The following is a 15,051-nucleotide window of genomic DNA, read 5'->3' as shown; positions in this document are numbered from 1 at the left end:
CTCCTGTTCAAAATGAAAACTGCACTTGGAAGTATTAGTGGCAAAGGTCACAGCCCCTCATTTCAAAAACATGCATAATTTAAATCTTTTAGTGTTTGGTCTGCTCCTCTTGTGTCAAATATTTTATTGATAACTGATGTGGAGATAGTATATTCTGTTTGCATGTGACTTCACAAAGTTGAGGCAATACGTGATAGCATTTTAAACCACTGTCCGCAACTGAGACCAACTGGGTGCTGATAGTTTGTGGGCCCACTTGCACACTGTGCATCAGACATACCGTAAGCTTTTACCCTCAGTACCATCAGCAAGTGGTGCTGCTGACATGAATAGAAAGTCCAAACTTTATAATAGAATTGTAAACAGGCCTCTGTCTTGCACCTCTTAGATTTAAAGTTAGATTTGAAGTTCCAATAGCAGGAAGTGTGTAGCAGGAAGAAAAGGGGTTGACAGGAAACAGGAAATGACATGCTGGAAAGGAGGGGGATGGAAAAGGTACAAGTAGGAGTCACACCTGGGAGCTGAGTAGGAGGGAAATTCAAACAAAGGAGAGACTGGAAGGAGGTTTGATAACTGGAGGAGTGAGAGAAAAAGAGGAAATGTGAGAGAAAAAAAAAGGAAAGGAGGACTAGTAACATGGATCTGATCTGAGGAAGTTTGAGATGGAATATTGAATTAATGGAACCAGGACTGTAGGAGGAGAAATGGGAACCCTGGAGCAGCTGGACCTGTCCTGCTGGTTCTGAGGCTTTTCTCTCTGGGTCAGAGGACACTTCAACCATCCACCCTCAGATAAGTCCCCTTCACAACCCAAACTCTCCTGGCTTCTCCCATGCTCACCTGAATACATTCCTGCTCTCCCTCTCCCTCTCTCTACCCAAAAACACTCACACACATACCTACATACAAACTGAACTGAACAGAACTGGACTGAATTGCATTCACTTTCCCATTCACACTTTCGTTATGTGACTGTTCCCCTATGGACTCACACATACTCTCACCTGCATCCATACCCACACTGGTTTCAGGACTATCAAATGAGACTGTCTAATGTGATTTTAATTTGTGATATCTGATTTGTTTTTTTCTCTTTCTGGATGCTGCAATGTTGTGTTTCATTATTGATGTGAAAAAGTTGAATTAATATAAGATACATATTGTACATTTATTGGTTGGGTTTTCTACTGTTCCTTTTGTAGCTAGGACACAAGCACTCTAATTTAAAGTTAGAGGTGCGTACATTACAAGTGTTAACAATATTAAACAGAGCTCTAATGCTTTTGCTGCACAGAATCTGAGCTGTGTGAAGGACTAAATGTCTTCAATCTAAACGATGTCTAAACGAGATAACCTTGTCATGTGACAACAGTATTTCAAACTAAATGGCCAAGTTTAACAAAAGCAGCTGTCAATGTCCCTGAATGTTTAAAGCAAAAAATAACATTTCAGTAGCTGTGTTAACCCAGGATAGTTAATACTGAATTTAAACACTGTAACTGACAAGAGATGGAGAAAGTAATGAAAGTTATGGTTAGACCGTATGGTTGCAGTGCTTTGTTGGGAAAAAAAAAAATGTGGATGTTTATTGAACTCAAAAAGTACCAACAATCCAGTCTATGCTTAGATCATTCAAAACTCACTCATGACCCATGTCGTTTTCCAGTTTATTTGAGAATTAATCCAAAGTAATATTTTTTGATCAAAAGTTTAACATACCCTCAATCCCCTAAATTAATCCCCAATAAAACAGCAGTACATTTTGGAGTGAGATGACCCACACACCAAGTGTGTAAATAAGTTAGAATTATAGTGCAATACATATTGTGTATAGGCATATTTTAAATGACAGCCCACATCACTGCATACAAGTTAAATATCAAGTACATAACCGAATCAGCAGACACATTTTCAATCTAAACATATCAATGTCTTTGAAGATACAATCAAACATTAAAAGGCATACCATTTGTCAATCTCAACATTCAAAAAATATTTCCCACTCAACAAATTTTTATTCCAACTGATAAAGGAAATCACAGCTGTAAGATTTCATGTATCCCCTTAAAAAGGCGAGGAGAAAAGGCATACTGGTCACGTTTGATAACTTAAACCGATGTTCTCTCTCAGGCAGAGTGATTTTCTGCCACTGGTTTATTTGCAAGAAATATTTAAGTTATAATAGGCTGGTTAAAGGTCAAACATCTAACACCCCCCCACCCCGAGCACTCAAAGAAGTAAAATCCCTCAGCAAAGCAAGAGTTTCTTACTTTTCTGTCTTTCCCTTCTTAAATTGCAGCAATTGTCTTTCAAAGAGCAGAACATGACCCTGAAAGCAGCACGCACAATAAAAGCTTTAGTTTCTAGGCTGGTGGATCTGCAGCTATGTTTTAAGTATAAGTAGAACTTAATAGATAATAACTAAAATAAATATATAGTAATAAATTAAATGGTTATGAATAATATAATAATAGTCATGACTGTTTTTTGCAGATGCGTTCCTAGTAATGATTTGTGGCTAATCTGATGAGGGAAGTAAGTGAGTAAGTAGTAGTATCGTAACTGAACTCTTGTAGGAGATCAGCTTACTGTAGACATTTCCTCTTATCAAAGTGAAATATGGCTTTAAGGGCACAAAGGATCAGCAGAGGTCTGGTCAGGGCACAGCTTAACAATATTAACACTGCTGCTCTAAACAGAGATAGAGCCCTCTCTAAAGTTGGTCTTCCCTATAAGAACATTGAGGAGTGTAGCCTTGCCCTCCTTTGTCTCCCTCTGAGCCTGTCCGATGATGTCGCTTAGCCTGTCCTCGTCCTCACGCCTTATAAGGTAGCCCTTACCACCATAACCATCAGCCACTGTGTGATAGTCTGCAAAAAGGGGGGAGAAAATACAAATTGCCAGTTAGCTACATCCCAGATATTAGACATAAAGATAAACCAATTCTGTTCAGTGTGTCAGATTTTATCTGTGCACATTCAACAAGCACAGCAACCATGCAACATCTTGTGAAAAAAACGTACCTGTAAATGCAAGGCCACACGCCACATTACTGCCAAGGATGGGAACCTGCTCTCTGGAGATCTGACTCCAACATGCATCATTTCCCACCACAGCTATAACTGGTGTCTGGGATAAAAAGAATAAAACGTAGAATGTCAGAAGAAAACAAACCTAAAGAGAAGCTAAAAAAGCCTAAACTTTGTGTATATTTTTAAGTAATTTGAATCTAAATTACTTTTTCCATTTATTCAATTACCTACTCTAGTAGTGCTCTATTTGTTAATGGCTGGCCAACATTGTTTCAAATCTAACACTACTTTGTCTTACTTGTGATATGTATTCAACTGTTTCACATTTGTTATGGATAAAACAGTTGTTCATGGATGAATGTTCCTCATAATTGTGCGGGTGACTTTACCTTGTGTCTAGTGAACGTGTCAAACTCTGCAACACTGTATCCTAAGGAGCCATCACCATACACTATCCACACCTGAAAAGCACACAAAGTAGTATTTCATTCATGCAGAGTGAACACTGATCAGTGCTTTCAGAAATCTGTGAATTAATACTGCACCTCAGATTCAGGCCGGCACAGTTTTGCACCCAGGGCAAATCCTCCTCCAACTCCCAGGGTCCCAAAGGCTCCTGTAGAAACGAGGAACAGCAAAGTTATGACACTATGACTGCAAATAAAGCATGATTAATTACAATTACATTACAAATTACAAGCCCCCCTCTCTGACATTTTAATACCCAAACAGACAGTTTTTCATGAACAGAATTTTGTTTTATCTGTGGGGTCTTACCTGGATCGAGCCAGCGCATTGGTCCTCTTGGCCTCATTATGTAAGCAGCACTTCCAACAAAATCACCCCCATCAGCAACAATGATGCTGTCCTCTGACATCAGCTCATCCACACAGTGGAGGACTTTCAATGGATTTAGATGGTGTTCTGTCTTTTCATCAGCTTTAGCCCTGAAATTTAAAGTACTCTGGTTCATGTGATGGAGAAATTATTTTGTAGTGACAGTGTAGTTGCAACTGCATTAATATTACACTAACTGATGCTTACCGGTTTGTATTTTCTTTGGTAACATCTCCTACTTTAAGACTCTGAGGCCATTCCTCTGGACAGCGGTGGCCCTTCAGGCCCTTGGAAAGCCGCACTAAGAATGAACCAGCGTCACCTAAAATAGACCCAATATTTATATTTTAGATATTAGGATATCTGACCTACAAGCCAACCCTTAGGAGTACAAATCAACATCAAAAAGTTTGTTTGTGATCAGTGAAGAAATTGAAGTGACAAATTGTTTTTTAAATGGTGTAGAGAGATCTAAAATGGCTTGACTTATAAACCTGGATGATGATGGCAGTTTGTGAACATACCCTGAATTGCTATGGTTGGTTTCCAGAACATATCTGAGTTTTTCAGCAGCTGTGTCTTGTCCCTGTTAACAGCGATGACCTTGCTTCGTCTGTTGAGAACCCTGCCGTAGCTCAGGCGGAAATCACACACAGTGCCTGCAGACACAACACACAATGTTAACATTTCTCTTGGAACTCTATTAGCTGCTTTATAAATACAGTTCAACCTCTAACTTTATTTCAACAAACACAGAACAACTTCCAGAGTTTGTTACTTCAGCCAGGAACAGCTGTTATTCTTTGAAACTTTAAAAAGTATCGAAAATAATCACTCATTCAGATTTTACATTTTCATGACATTTTTTCAAACTTTAAATTGTCTGACCTGCTAAGACCACCACATCAGCTTCCTTCAGAGCATCTCTCCTGTTCTGTCTGATGTGGATGGGACTGTCTTTACCCAGCATGCCACGAGACATGCCCCCTAGGAAGCAGGGGATGCCCAGGTCCTCCAATGCCTTCCTGTAAAGCAGGAAAACATTTCTGAATCACATGACAATTGCTAAGAGACATTATAAAACAACTTCTCTCTGCTACTGGAAGTCTGAAGGAAAATGTGATGTAAGAACAAATTTTTGTGGATTAACATTTCTAGTATCATCAGTGAGAAGACAATTAGTAGAGTGCCGGAAAAACAGCAAGACACAGGATAGAAAAGTAAAGAAGACATTGTCCTTTACCTGACGTCATTGACTGGTGTTGGGGGTAGTGTTGCTTGGCTGCCCAGCAGAATAACAGGTTTCTTGGCTCGACTCACCAGCTCTATGCACCTTTGTACCTGATTTGTATTGAGAGAAGAAAAAGAGCATAACATTTAAATTTAACTAAAAACATGAACATTAACAAGAACATGTAAGTGGCATCAAATCTTTGAAAATAAGAGCAGTCTTACCTGATCATCTGTGGCCTGTGGGATGTTGACTGGGAGCGGAGACACATCTCTGGTCTCCCAGGCTCCAGCAAACAGGTTCATGAGGTGGTTGTTGAGGTACCTTGTGGGAAGTCACACACAATCTTTTTATACATATTAAATAATAATATAAAATAATATAAAAAAAATGTAAAAATCACAGTTGAATAACAGATCCAAAGATGGTGGGCTCCTATTTAGAGACTATTTATTTTTGTGTAACAACACAGCAGTTAATGTGCCTATAAAGCTGCTAATTTTTGTTGTTCATATCAACATCATATCAGCGTAATTTCAAATATCTGTTTTTATACAGTATGATTTCATTTCCATTCATCATTTTTATTATACATGTTCAGTATCATCAAGCCAAGCTGATAACATACCATGTGACGATTTTTCCCATTAGGCCTTTGGGAGGGTTCTTAACCCCAAACTCTTTGGATACCAGGTGGAAGGGGTAGAGTGTGTCGATGGGGAACTCTATGAAAACAGGACCAGGGGTTCCAGACTGGGCGATGGCCAGAGCCTTCCTGACCGTAGGCACGATCTCTCTGATAGTTCTGATGGAGGCACAGAACTTACACAGCGGCTTGAAAAGAGACATCTGGTCAATATCTTGTAACGCTCCTCTTCCCTGTAACACAGACACAGTTGACAGAGAGGTTAGAGGCTGTAGCTGAGAATAGTTTAAGCATGATGCATTTAAAGGTCTATCATACCCACTGCTCCACACTGATAACTATTTTGTTCTGTTATTTTATTTCACCTGCACATCATATTTGTGTCAGTATATAAATCCACTCCACCTGAAGTAGTGTACCAGCAGCTCCCCCAATGAGAAGCAGTGGAGATTCAGCCATCTGAGCATTCTTCACTGCTGTCACTGTGTTAGTGAGGCCTGGGCCAGCAGTCACCGCTGCTACACCAACAGTACCTGGTGGAAAGACAAGGAACAGATCCAAAAAACACACTCACAACATACTCAGCATAATAAACAAGACACTCAGATAATTCTGTCTAACCTTATTGCAGGGCCAGACTGTTTGCAATACCAGTAACACACCTTAACAAAGCTACAACACGCCCAATTCCTATATTCTCCATAACAGCTGGTAACATGATATGACTTCAAATAAGATTCACTGTCATATGTGTTGACACATCTGTTTTTATAACAAAAGTCTGCACCTGAGAGTCTTGCTACAGCATCAGCAGCGAAGACAGCAGTGGCCTCGTGTCTGGTGTCCACAATGCGGATGCCCACCTTCTCGCAAGCCACCAGGATAGGTGAGATGTGTCCACCCACAAGAGTGAAAACGTACTTGACCCCATGGGCGCGGAGGACCTCTGCCACGCTCTCGCCACCATGTCGAGGACTCTTTGTTTCAGTCTGAGATGAGTCAGGGGAGAGATGAAAAGTTAAGCAGATGATTCCTGTTACTTCACTAATTTATTAGAATTAACAATTTGTTAAACTAGGGGGGAAAAAGCTCTGTTACTGATAAACAACTGTCATTGTGAGGTAATGGGCCCCTCTAAAGGTCACCTGTCACACAATCTCTTCACTCCATCGGTCTTTCATATTTCACAATAACCACATAGTATTGTCAGGCTTGCATTATGTGATGTGCCTCTGGGCTTTGTGCAATCCCACTGACAGCCTGGGTGTTGTGATGGCCTTTGTGCTAGAAAACCACAAGGCTGGTTAAAGTTTATGTTAACGGTGTCCGGCTTTACCTTTCACCTGTAACAACCTGCAAAACGCAGGTGGGAACAGAGAATGCAGGCAAGGGTATCTGCTGCAACTGATCTGTGCGATACACTGCGATAAAATATATTGCATGTAGAAAAAGGAAGGAGAAAGAAAAACATGGAGATTAATTCAAATGTTGAGAAAACCTACCTTGTGAAACAACTGGTAGAATAAGCCAAGTCTGTAGGCTGCACACACAAGCCCACACACCACAATGCCCGCAGAGCATCCAAGAACGGCTCCAATGGCTCCAAATGACTCCATGTTAGGATGCTAAAGAAAAAAAACTTTAGTGTAAAAACTCAACTTAGCTAAACTTAATATCCAAACCTTCTCTAAACTCGTCCAGTTCAGCAGCTCACTGGTTCAGGGCTAAGCTAAGATACTGTTGAGCTGCTCCTCCTAACTGCTATACACTCATTTCAAAAGTCGTAATTTTTACAACTACGTTCACTGTGAAATTAGCTAAATAAGAAGTCCCTGGAGAAAGGCTTTTAAGGGAATGCAGTCGACTCTTCTGCAAGTTGAAAATGACCGAGTGCTCTTTCCGCAATTGCTGGAGCCGACACAGGAACATCAGCGGATTTATTTACAGGTCAATTCAGCTAGAACTACATCAACAGTTTCCGCCTTGGCTTTTCAAAATAAATCCCCGTATTTAGTTTTCACTAAATATATCCGAAATAATTTGCATGCAGACATTCATCTATTCACAGAGACGACAAAATATATATATTATGTACCTATTATTTTCTGCGAATCACGACTACATTTCACAGTCTGACAAATATTGTACCTTTATTGTGAAGGAAAAGACGACTTCCTTTCTGGTTACTTGGCTTTGTTTCTAGTGCCGTTGACAACGCTGTATGAGGGTTAGGTGTCTTTTCTGAATGTGAGAGCGTCGCTTAAATAAAGGACAAGCTTTTGGTCCAATGAGGAGCCTCTGAGGGTGTGTCATGCTGTCAAAGGTTCAAACTGCGCTATTGAATCATCCGAGCAAAGTTCACACTGAAATCATGACAAAACAAGATAAATCAGATCGTGTTAATTTTGAATTTTATGGTTTGTTTTTTGGGAAAAATGCATGATTAAGTGCAACAGAATTAATGGCAAGATGAAACATTTCACTTAACCTTTGAAGAAAAAAATATACATACAATAGTTTCTGAAACTATTATGGTTACTTAATTAATTCTGTGGGTATTTAAAGCACTGACATTAACTACAAACATCTGTGTGAGCATGTGTGTTGTTGCTTTACATAATTTTTCACAGCAGTGTGCAAAATGGGAGCTTGTAAACATCAATTGTCTTTCCATGATCAGGATTTTCAGCAAACAGTATTTTGTCATCCGCTTTTTGTTCCTCGAAAACAATGATCTGCAAGAGAACATAAAACACATAACTTTGAACATACAATATATAATCTGCCACAGATTATCTAAAGAAAAATTGAGAGGAGAGATGGATTTTATCTCAACTAATGTCAAACGTCAATATGTTCCTACATGGGCTTATACCTGATTCTCTCCACTTCTGAGCCATGGTGCTGGGAGGTAAAGGAAATGCTGAGGACCAATGAACCAGTGGCGTCCAAGGTTCTGGCCATTGACGAACACAGCTCCTTTACCCCAGCCCTGTGGATGGATGTACTGGTATGATCAGTAAAATGACAATGAGGAATGCTGGTTTACTGGTTACAGTCAGTTTAGCAGGCTCATATCCTGTACATTTGTATTACAGCAATTCCCAGCTCTAATATATGAAGTTTAATATAGTTGTTCAACTCACAGGGAGTCTGATGAAGGTGTCTCTGGGAGGCCCATCCACATAGAGTTTGGCCTGGAAAAACCCTGGAATGGAAGGCGACTTGAGGTCAGACTTCCAGTACCCTGAATTTAATAATCTGAAACAAGATTGAACAAATATTTGAAACATTCACTGTCATCACATGAAACTGAATCAATCTGGACATTATGAGAAAGATTTGAGAAATGGATTCAAATATACAAGGTCGAGGTTAGCAAAATCTGTTTATAAGGAGAGTGAGAAAGCTGATTTATGAGCAGAGTATATAGTATTTTAGAGTAAATCTGCATTTTAATTTACAGGATCTGTCTGTTAGTGTAACCATTTTCACAGTATGAGAATTTAGTTAACCAACCTTTTCATAAAGCCTGGCTTCATATCTAAAGAGAAGATGTTAAATCCTCTCAGAGGGGTGTGATTCAACAGAATGTCTCCCACAATACCTGAGGTGAAAATATGAAATGTAGACATACAGTACTAGCAGATAAAACAGATACATGCTTTTTTACTAGATGTGTGTGGTGCCGCACAAAACACAAAAAAGAAAGAAGTGATTTTTCAGTGCCCAAGAAACATTACCTGATCTGTTATGATACTTTCAGTGGCTTGAACAATGTTGTAATGCTCATTTTTTGGTGTACATAAGGACAATGAATAATCATACATTCACATGACTGAACTGGTGTAAAACCCATAAACAACATAAACATAAGACACACCACACTGCTGAGTGAAGGTAGAATACCTTTGCGCTGTTCATCCAGAGCTTTCCCGTAGTTCACTCTTCCACAGTTCTCCACAAGTAAACTCAACATCCTGTGTCCCTTTGATCAACAAAAAATTGGAGTCATTTGATAAATTTATCAGCAAAGAAAAGTGATCACAATGATACAATCTAATATTCCTCTGTTGGTTTGAATGTTGTCCATGTGTAATGTATACAGCTTCCTTAAATCACATTTTGTTTTAACTTCCTCTAAATCCAATTTGAGCACAATTAAATGCTCCATCTGCTGGATAACTCAGAAACCCTGTTTACAACATGGTGCAGTTGCATGTGTTTAAGGAGCTAAGGATGAAGGCTGCAGGGAGGACGGAGTGTACAGATAAGAGCAGACACAAAACACAGTCAATACCTTTCCATCAGGGAGTGTCAGCTCGTGAGTCTTGTAGTCCAAACTACCCACACATTGTCTGTCTACAAAAACCTAGAGAACATTAAAAGTCACAATGTATACCCACACTGTATTATTATTATGTAAAATACTTTGAGACAATATTATGCATGTACAGTATGTGTGTCTGTCTCTGGGATGATCTGTGTGTCCTAACCAGTGCTCTGTCTCTGATGTTGTTCCTGGAGTTGAGGGTTCCTCCACTGCTGATGGTGGTTTCATACAGCGTGTAACCATGTGACTGACCACTGTTATTGCTGACAGGTAGGTTCTCCATGTTCACCGGCCTATCTGACCTGTGTGGCTGGATGAACAGTCAAACAAAACACTAAACGTCAGACCTCTAAAAAAAAAAGACATGAGATTAAACCTGCATCTGTGTAGTTCTACAGGGAGGGCAAGATATAGTTACTCTCTACTCTAGAGTTGACCAAACAGCATATGACAGATGCTTCTTAAAAAAAACAGGTGTGTTGACACCTTGGCGTATGACCAAATCAGAGCTGCCAGGTGTGAGACACCTGTCTTGAGCATAAGCAGTGTGTTGTTAGATGTCTAGACAAGTGGAGACACAGCAGCAGACACACAGGCTGATAACAACTATATTATGTCTGTCTAAAGGCTCACCACAGCTTACATTTTACTCTCATCCCAGCAGGAACAATATGGGGTCTAGTTGGAGTTTGGTTACCACTATGCTTGGGAAATGGGTGCTTGATATCAGTAGCATACCTTTTCAGTGAAGTGCAGGCTGTCCCATAGTGACAGGTGCTGCTGGATGACGACAGGGTCATATGCTCTCCTCTCCTGCGGAGAGGGCACCTCAGGAAGAGGCTCAGCTGGGACACAAGTTGGCAAAAACATTTTAATTAAGGCTAATTATGACAGACTCAATTACTCAGGGTAATGAAGTCATCAATTTAATTGCCAGGTGTACTGAATATGGCCTCTCATAAAATGTGTCATGCAATCAATGTTGTGGAAACTTACAGTGGTATTGGCTGAATAAATTCCTCAACAGTTGATATTTTGGGGTGCAGTCTCCAGCCTCAGATAACGGAGCATCATAATCTGCAGTTAAAACAGTGTGAAGCAATGAAGTTGTTGTGGGGAAACATATTCATCAGAGATCTGATCCTTGGTCTCTGAGTTCTAGTTGCACGAGGTGGCTCCTACCAACCATAGCTGGTGACCTGAGGTTTGTAGGTGCCAAAGTCCATTGCTCCATTCATGAAGCCAAAGTTGGTTCCACCATGAAACATGTACAGATTGATGGAAACACCTCTCTCCAGGATCTCTGACACCACAGCTAACATGTCTGTCAAGGGGAAGCATGCAAATCACTCAGTCAGGTGCATCGTATAATATTTAATAAGTAAAGCATGTAATAATAGCAATATGCACTTGTGAATGAGTCAGTTCAAGTGAAAAATTATTGTAGAAAAGTGTTTCTATACCTTCAGCATGGAACACATGGTGATGGTCTCCCCAGACATCAAACCACCCAGACCAGTACTCCATCACCATCAGAGGTTTCTGGGGCTACACAGAACAGACCACGTCTATATTAAATACATGGAATATCTTGCTGTATACTATCAGAGGCTTTAACAAAAATACAAAATGTTTTTTCCCCTTTTGGCTCTATGTTGATTCTGTAACACATGTAAAAGTATTCTTATACTTATACTCTAAGTATTGGGCTATTAAAGCCGCAGGCTGCGTTGCTAGCGTATCCTTGTGTGCCTCACGTTTGTGAAAATTTTGTGTATATGCTAAGCAGGATGTGCGGTTCCCAACTCAGGATTGGCTCCAGCTGCTGGGGGCGGTGCCTCTTCACCCATGTTACCTGAGCCCTGGATTCTGATTGGAGCGACATCTGGACCGGCCCTCCAATCAAGCGGATGCAATTTGGAACCCGAGATTCTAAGATCTCGGTCAGCTATACAACTCCCCAGACTTAGTTTCATTTTTGTCTTGTCTACCCTGGTGTTAATTGAATAAACCGACACAAATCGTTCCCGCAAGGTAAGAGCCCCTCATCCTAATTCCTTTCCTGACCAGTAGATGAAGCCAATTTTTCATTTCAGTTATTTTCTTGGATGGTAGTGGTTTTGTTAATCCTCGAATACCTGTAGTAGCTTGCTAGCTCTAACTCTTTGCCAGTGTAGACCAAGCATCTGTGGTGATCGTTGCTTTTGTATTTAGTTTCTCTAGCGTTATAGTCGAGGCTCAACGTGAGGGAGTCCTCTTTTGGTTATATTTATATATTTCTAAGCAGCATCCATTTGCTCTGTTTCTCCTTTGGTTTACCTCTTTTATTGGTTATACAAATTTTCCAAATGAATAACTTGTATTTGCCAAAAACATGTGTTTAATGTTGCTTCCCTCTCCCCTAATGAGCTGGACTGCTAAACAGTCACTTTACCTGCATGTCAGCCAAGTGCTGGATCGCCCCGAATGACAGTCTCTGAAGGTTTATTGTTTTAAGAACTGAAATGAGCAAGACATAATATCCTCAAACATTATACATCATCAAGGGAGAAAATAAAAATGAAGGTTTTATTTTCTTCCTTTTTAACTCAAGGGTTACTTCTGATATCTTCATTACCTCCCTCCACTCCTCCATATCTCAAGCCCTCCCAGTTGTCTGAAGTCAGCAGGAGCTCATTGATCCCTCTGGACTGGAGACACTGCAGTCAGAAGAAGAAAATGTTACATATAAGAAGGATGCTGAATTATCTATATTACACTATAAGCATGTTAGGGACAAAGAAAGACAATAATAAACTCACATTCTTTATAAATGGCATGTATTTCTCGTCTTTTGCATAGGATCCATATTCATTTTCAACTTGCACTGCGATGACCGGGCCTCCTTCTTCAAACTTACAAATATGAAATATATGAAAATAAATATATGTCTGCCTTGCCATCAATAGAATATCCCTCTATAATTCTTGAAAAAATACTATTTTCATATAATTATTATTTTAAAAAAACAGTGAGTTGGACTCACCATCAGAGGTTTAATAACAGAGACAAGTTTGTCAAAGTAGAGGTTGACAGCATCTACAAATCCAGGATAAGTAGTCCTCAACTGCATGTCTTTATCTTGTAACAGCCAGCTGAAACAAACATGAGACCAACTTGGTATACGGCTCACAGCGTACAGTACAGTATATATGGTTGAATTTTTAAGTAATGACCAGATGGTGTTACCTAGGCAACCCGCCCAAGTCCCATTCAGTGCAGATGTAAGGTCCAGGACGTAAGATGACCCAGAGACCCATTTCTGCGGCTAAACTGACATAGGCCCTGAGAAAATAAGAGACACCCAAATAACCACTCTGCATGTCTCATTGTAATAGTTTGTAATTCTACAAAGAGGAAGAAAAAGATGAAGGAAGCCATACCTGAGGTCCAACTGATCTTGAAAGTTGAATGTTCCTCTCTCAGGCTCATGCAGGTTCCATGGCACATATCTGAGAAAGCAAGCATTAAAATGATTCCTCACAGTACAGTCCAGGGGCTTGTGAAAACCTGGTGTTTGGGTTGTTTCTATTTCATTTTAAGGTGAACACATTTTATTTAATCTGTGTTTTGACCTCCTCCATTAAAACAGCAGTGAAAATCCTGCATTATAACGTAGTCAAGTTGCAGTGGGAGCCTACGTTGTGAGAGTATTGAGGCCACAGGCCTTCATCTTCAGCAGCCGGTCCTCCCAGTAAGCTCTGGGGACACGGAAGTAATGGATGGAGCCTCCCAGGATGCGGAAAGGCTCTCCCTCCAGAGTGAACTGAGACGAGTTGGCCCTCAGACCCTCCAAGCGGCTCATTCTCCTCGCTTCAGGGTGGTGTCTAGTAGGGAACAGTTAGATAAAATATAATGGGAAAAAGTCCATTCTGTGAAATGTATCAGCAGTGTTGGATGATTATATTCAAAAGTGAACAAAAATATGTATAACATTTTAACATATATTACAGTAATAAAACTTTACAGTAGGTTACTTCAAATGATGGATCTAGTACATGAATTAAAGCACAATAAAAGCAACCTTACCCAGACTTATCATGAAAGTCCCAAATGCAGAGTTATAAAAAAAAAAATAAATAAAAATCCCAGTTACATCAGAAAAACAGTCAGTTGTACCTTGAAGCTGAGCTTACCAGAGAGCATTTGAAAGGAGGACGGTGCTGGGAGGCCTCAAACTCTGTGGATAAGGGAAACTATTGTTGTTTGACAGCAAAAATATAATAGTGCTCTGTCTCTCTCTCTCTCTCTCTCCCACTTTCTCTCTCTATCCCTCCCTCCCTCCCTCTCTGCAGCACTCAGTCAGAGAAAGGAGGCATTGCATTGTATACTGTAATGCTGACTTCATGGTATAGTTTACAGATCCTGACTAGAGTGCATTGGAGCCCTCTAGTGGTTCCAAATTTAGTCACAGCTTGCAGACAAGGGACCTTAAAGGAACAGTGAATAATAGGCAATATGAGGCTGTGTGAGGACCAGCTGTGGTCATGAATTAGTTTGCTAGCATTAATATGTATTATTAATAATATTGTTAATAATGTTATTAATCTATAATTTGTACTCTCTGTCTCAGTTGAGGTATTGTCTGGGTTATTATTCTTGTCTGCCTCTGAAAGTATCTCTCTACATTTTATGATTATTGATAAGATAAAGAAATGTCAAAACCAAAACGATGAGCACTGCAACATATCGCTGTCCAAATCACTTATCAATTAAATCACACATGACATGCAACTACATTCTCTGATAAAGTATTCTATATTTAGGACCATTAAACAACTTCACAGATGTTAACACAGTTTATATTTCTTGTACTTGTGTTTATGTATTACTGAGGTATCCTTGATTTATGCTTTTTGCAGTGTTTTAGTGCTTCAACCTGTTTTTACACTGTTGTTAAGACTGGTCTTTCCTTATTATCAATCATAATAAA

At 39.8% G+C, this 15,051-nt stretch overlaps 2 protein-coding genes across 2 annotated transcripts; both read right to left on the bottom strand.

Moving 5' to 3' along the window:
* Positions 1-1,653: 1,653 nt before the first annotated feature.
* ilvbl (ilvB (bacterial acetolactate synthase)-like) lies at positions 1,654-7,699 on the bottom strand. The gene is made up of 14 exons (XM_018698936.2): positions 7,249-7,699; positions 6,534-6,735; positions 6,152-6,279; positions 5,729-5,979; positions 5,325-5,424; positions 5,113-5,210; positions 4,758-4,894; positions 4,394-4,528; positions 4,077-4,191; positions 3,810-3,979; positions 3,578-3,648; positions 3,422-3,493; positions 3,024-3,129; positions 1,654-2,870 (listed from the first exon to the last, which is right to left on the bottom strand). The coding sequence occupies exons 1-14, from the start codon at positions 7,360-7,362 to the stop codon at positions 2,692-2,694; spliced, it is 1,878 nt and encodes a 625-aa protein (XP_018554452.1). The 5' UTR covers positions 7,363-7,699; the 3' UTR covers positions 1,654-2,691.
* A 441-nt stretch (positions 7,700-8,140) lies between these two features.
* Positions 8,141-14,299, bottom strand: glb1l2 (galactosidase beta 1 like 2). Its single transcript, XM_018698938.2, has 19 exons — positions 14,148-14,299; positions 13,760-13,945; positions 13,502-13,570; positions 13,308-13,403; positions 13,105-13,213; positions 12,881-12,973; positions 12,697-12,778; positions 12,514-12,578; positions 11,543-11,627; positions 11,266-11,403; positions 11,076-11,156; positions 10,818-10,924; positions 10,243-10,389; positions 10,047-10,118; positions 9,656-9,734; positions 9,266-9,353; positions 8,893-9,007; positions 8,622-8,738; positions 8,141-8,481 (listed from the first exon to the last, which is right to left on the bottom strand). Exons 2-19 carry the CDS (start codon positions 13,921-13,923, stop codon positions 8,371-8,373), a joined length of 1,818 nt encoding a protein of 605 aa, XP_018554454.1. The 5' UTR covers positions 13,924-13,945; positions 14,148-14,299; the 3' UTR covers positions 8,141-8,370.
* Positions 14,300-15,051: the final 752 nt, after the last annotated feature.

The sequence above is a fragment of the Lates calcarifer genome, linkage group LG21, assembly GCF_001640805.2.
Source record: "Lates calcarifer isolate ASB-BC8 linkage group LG21, TLL_Latcal_v3, whole genome shotgun sequence".
Classification (NCBI taxonomy): Eukaryota; Metazoa; Chordata; class Actinopteri; family Centropomidae; genus Lates; species Lates calcarifer.
The sequence above is the reverse complement of the archived record's forward strand: the minus strand, read 5'-3'. Positions and strand labels throughout refer to the sequence as shown.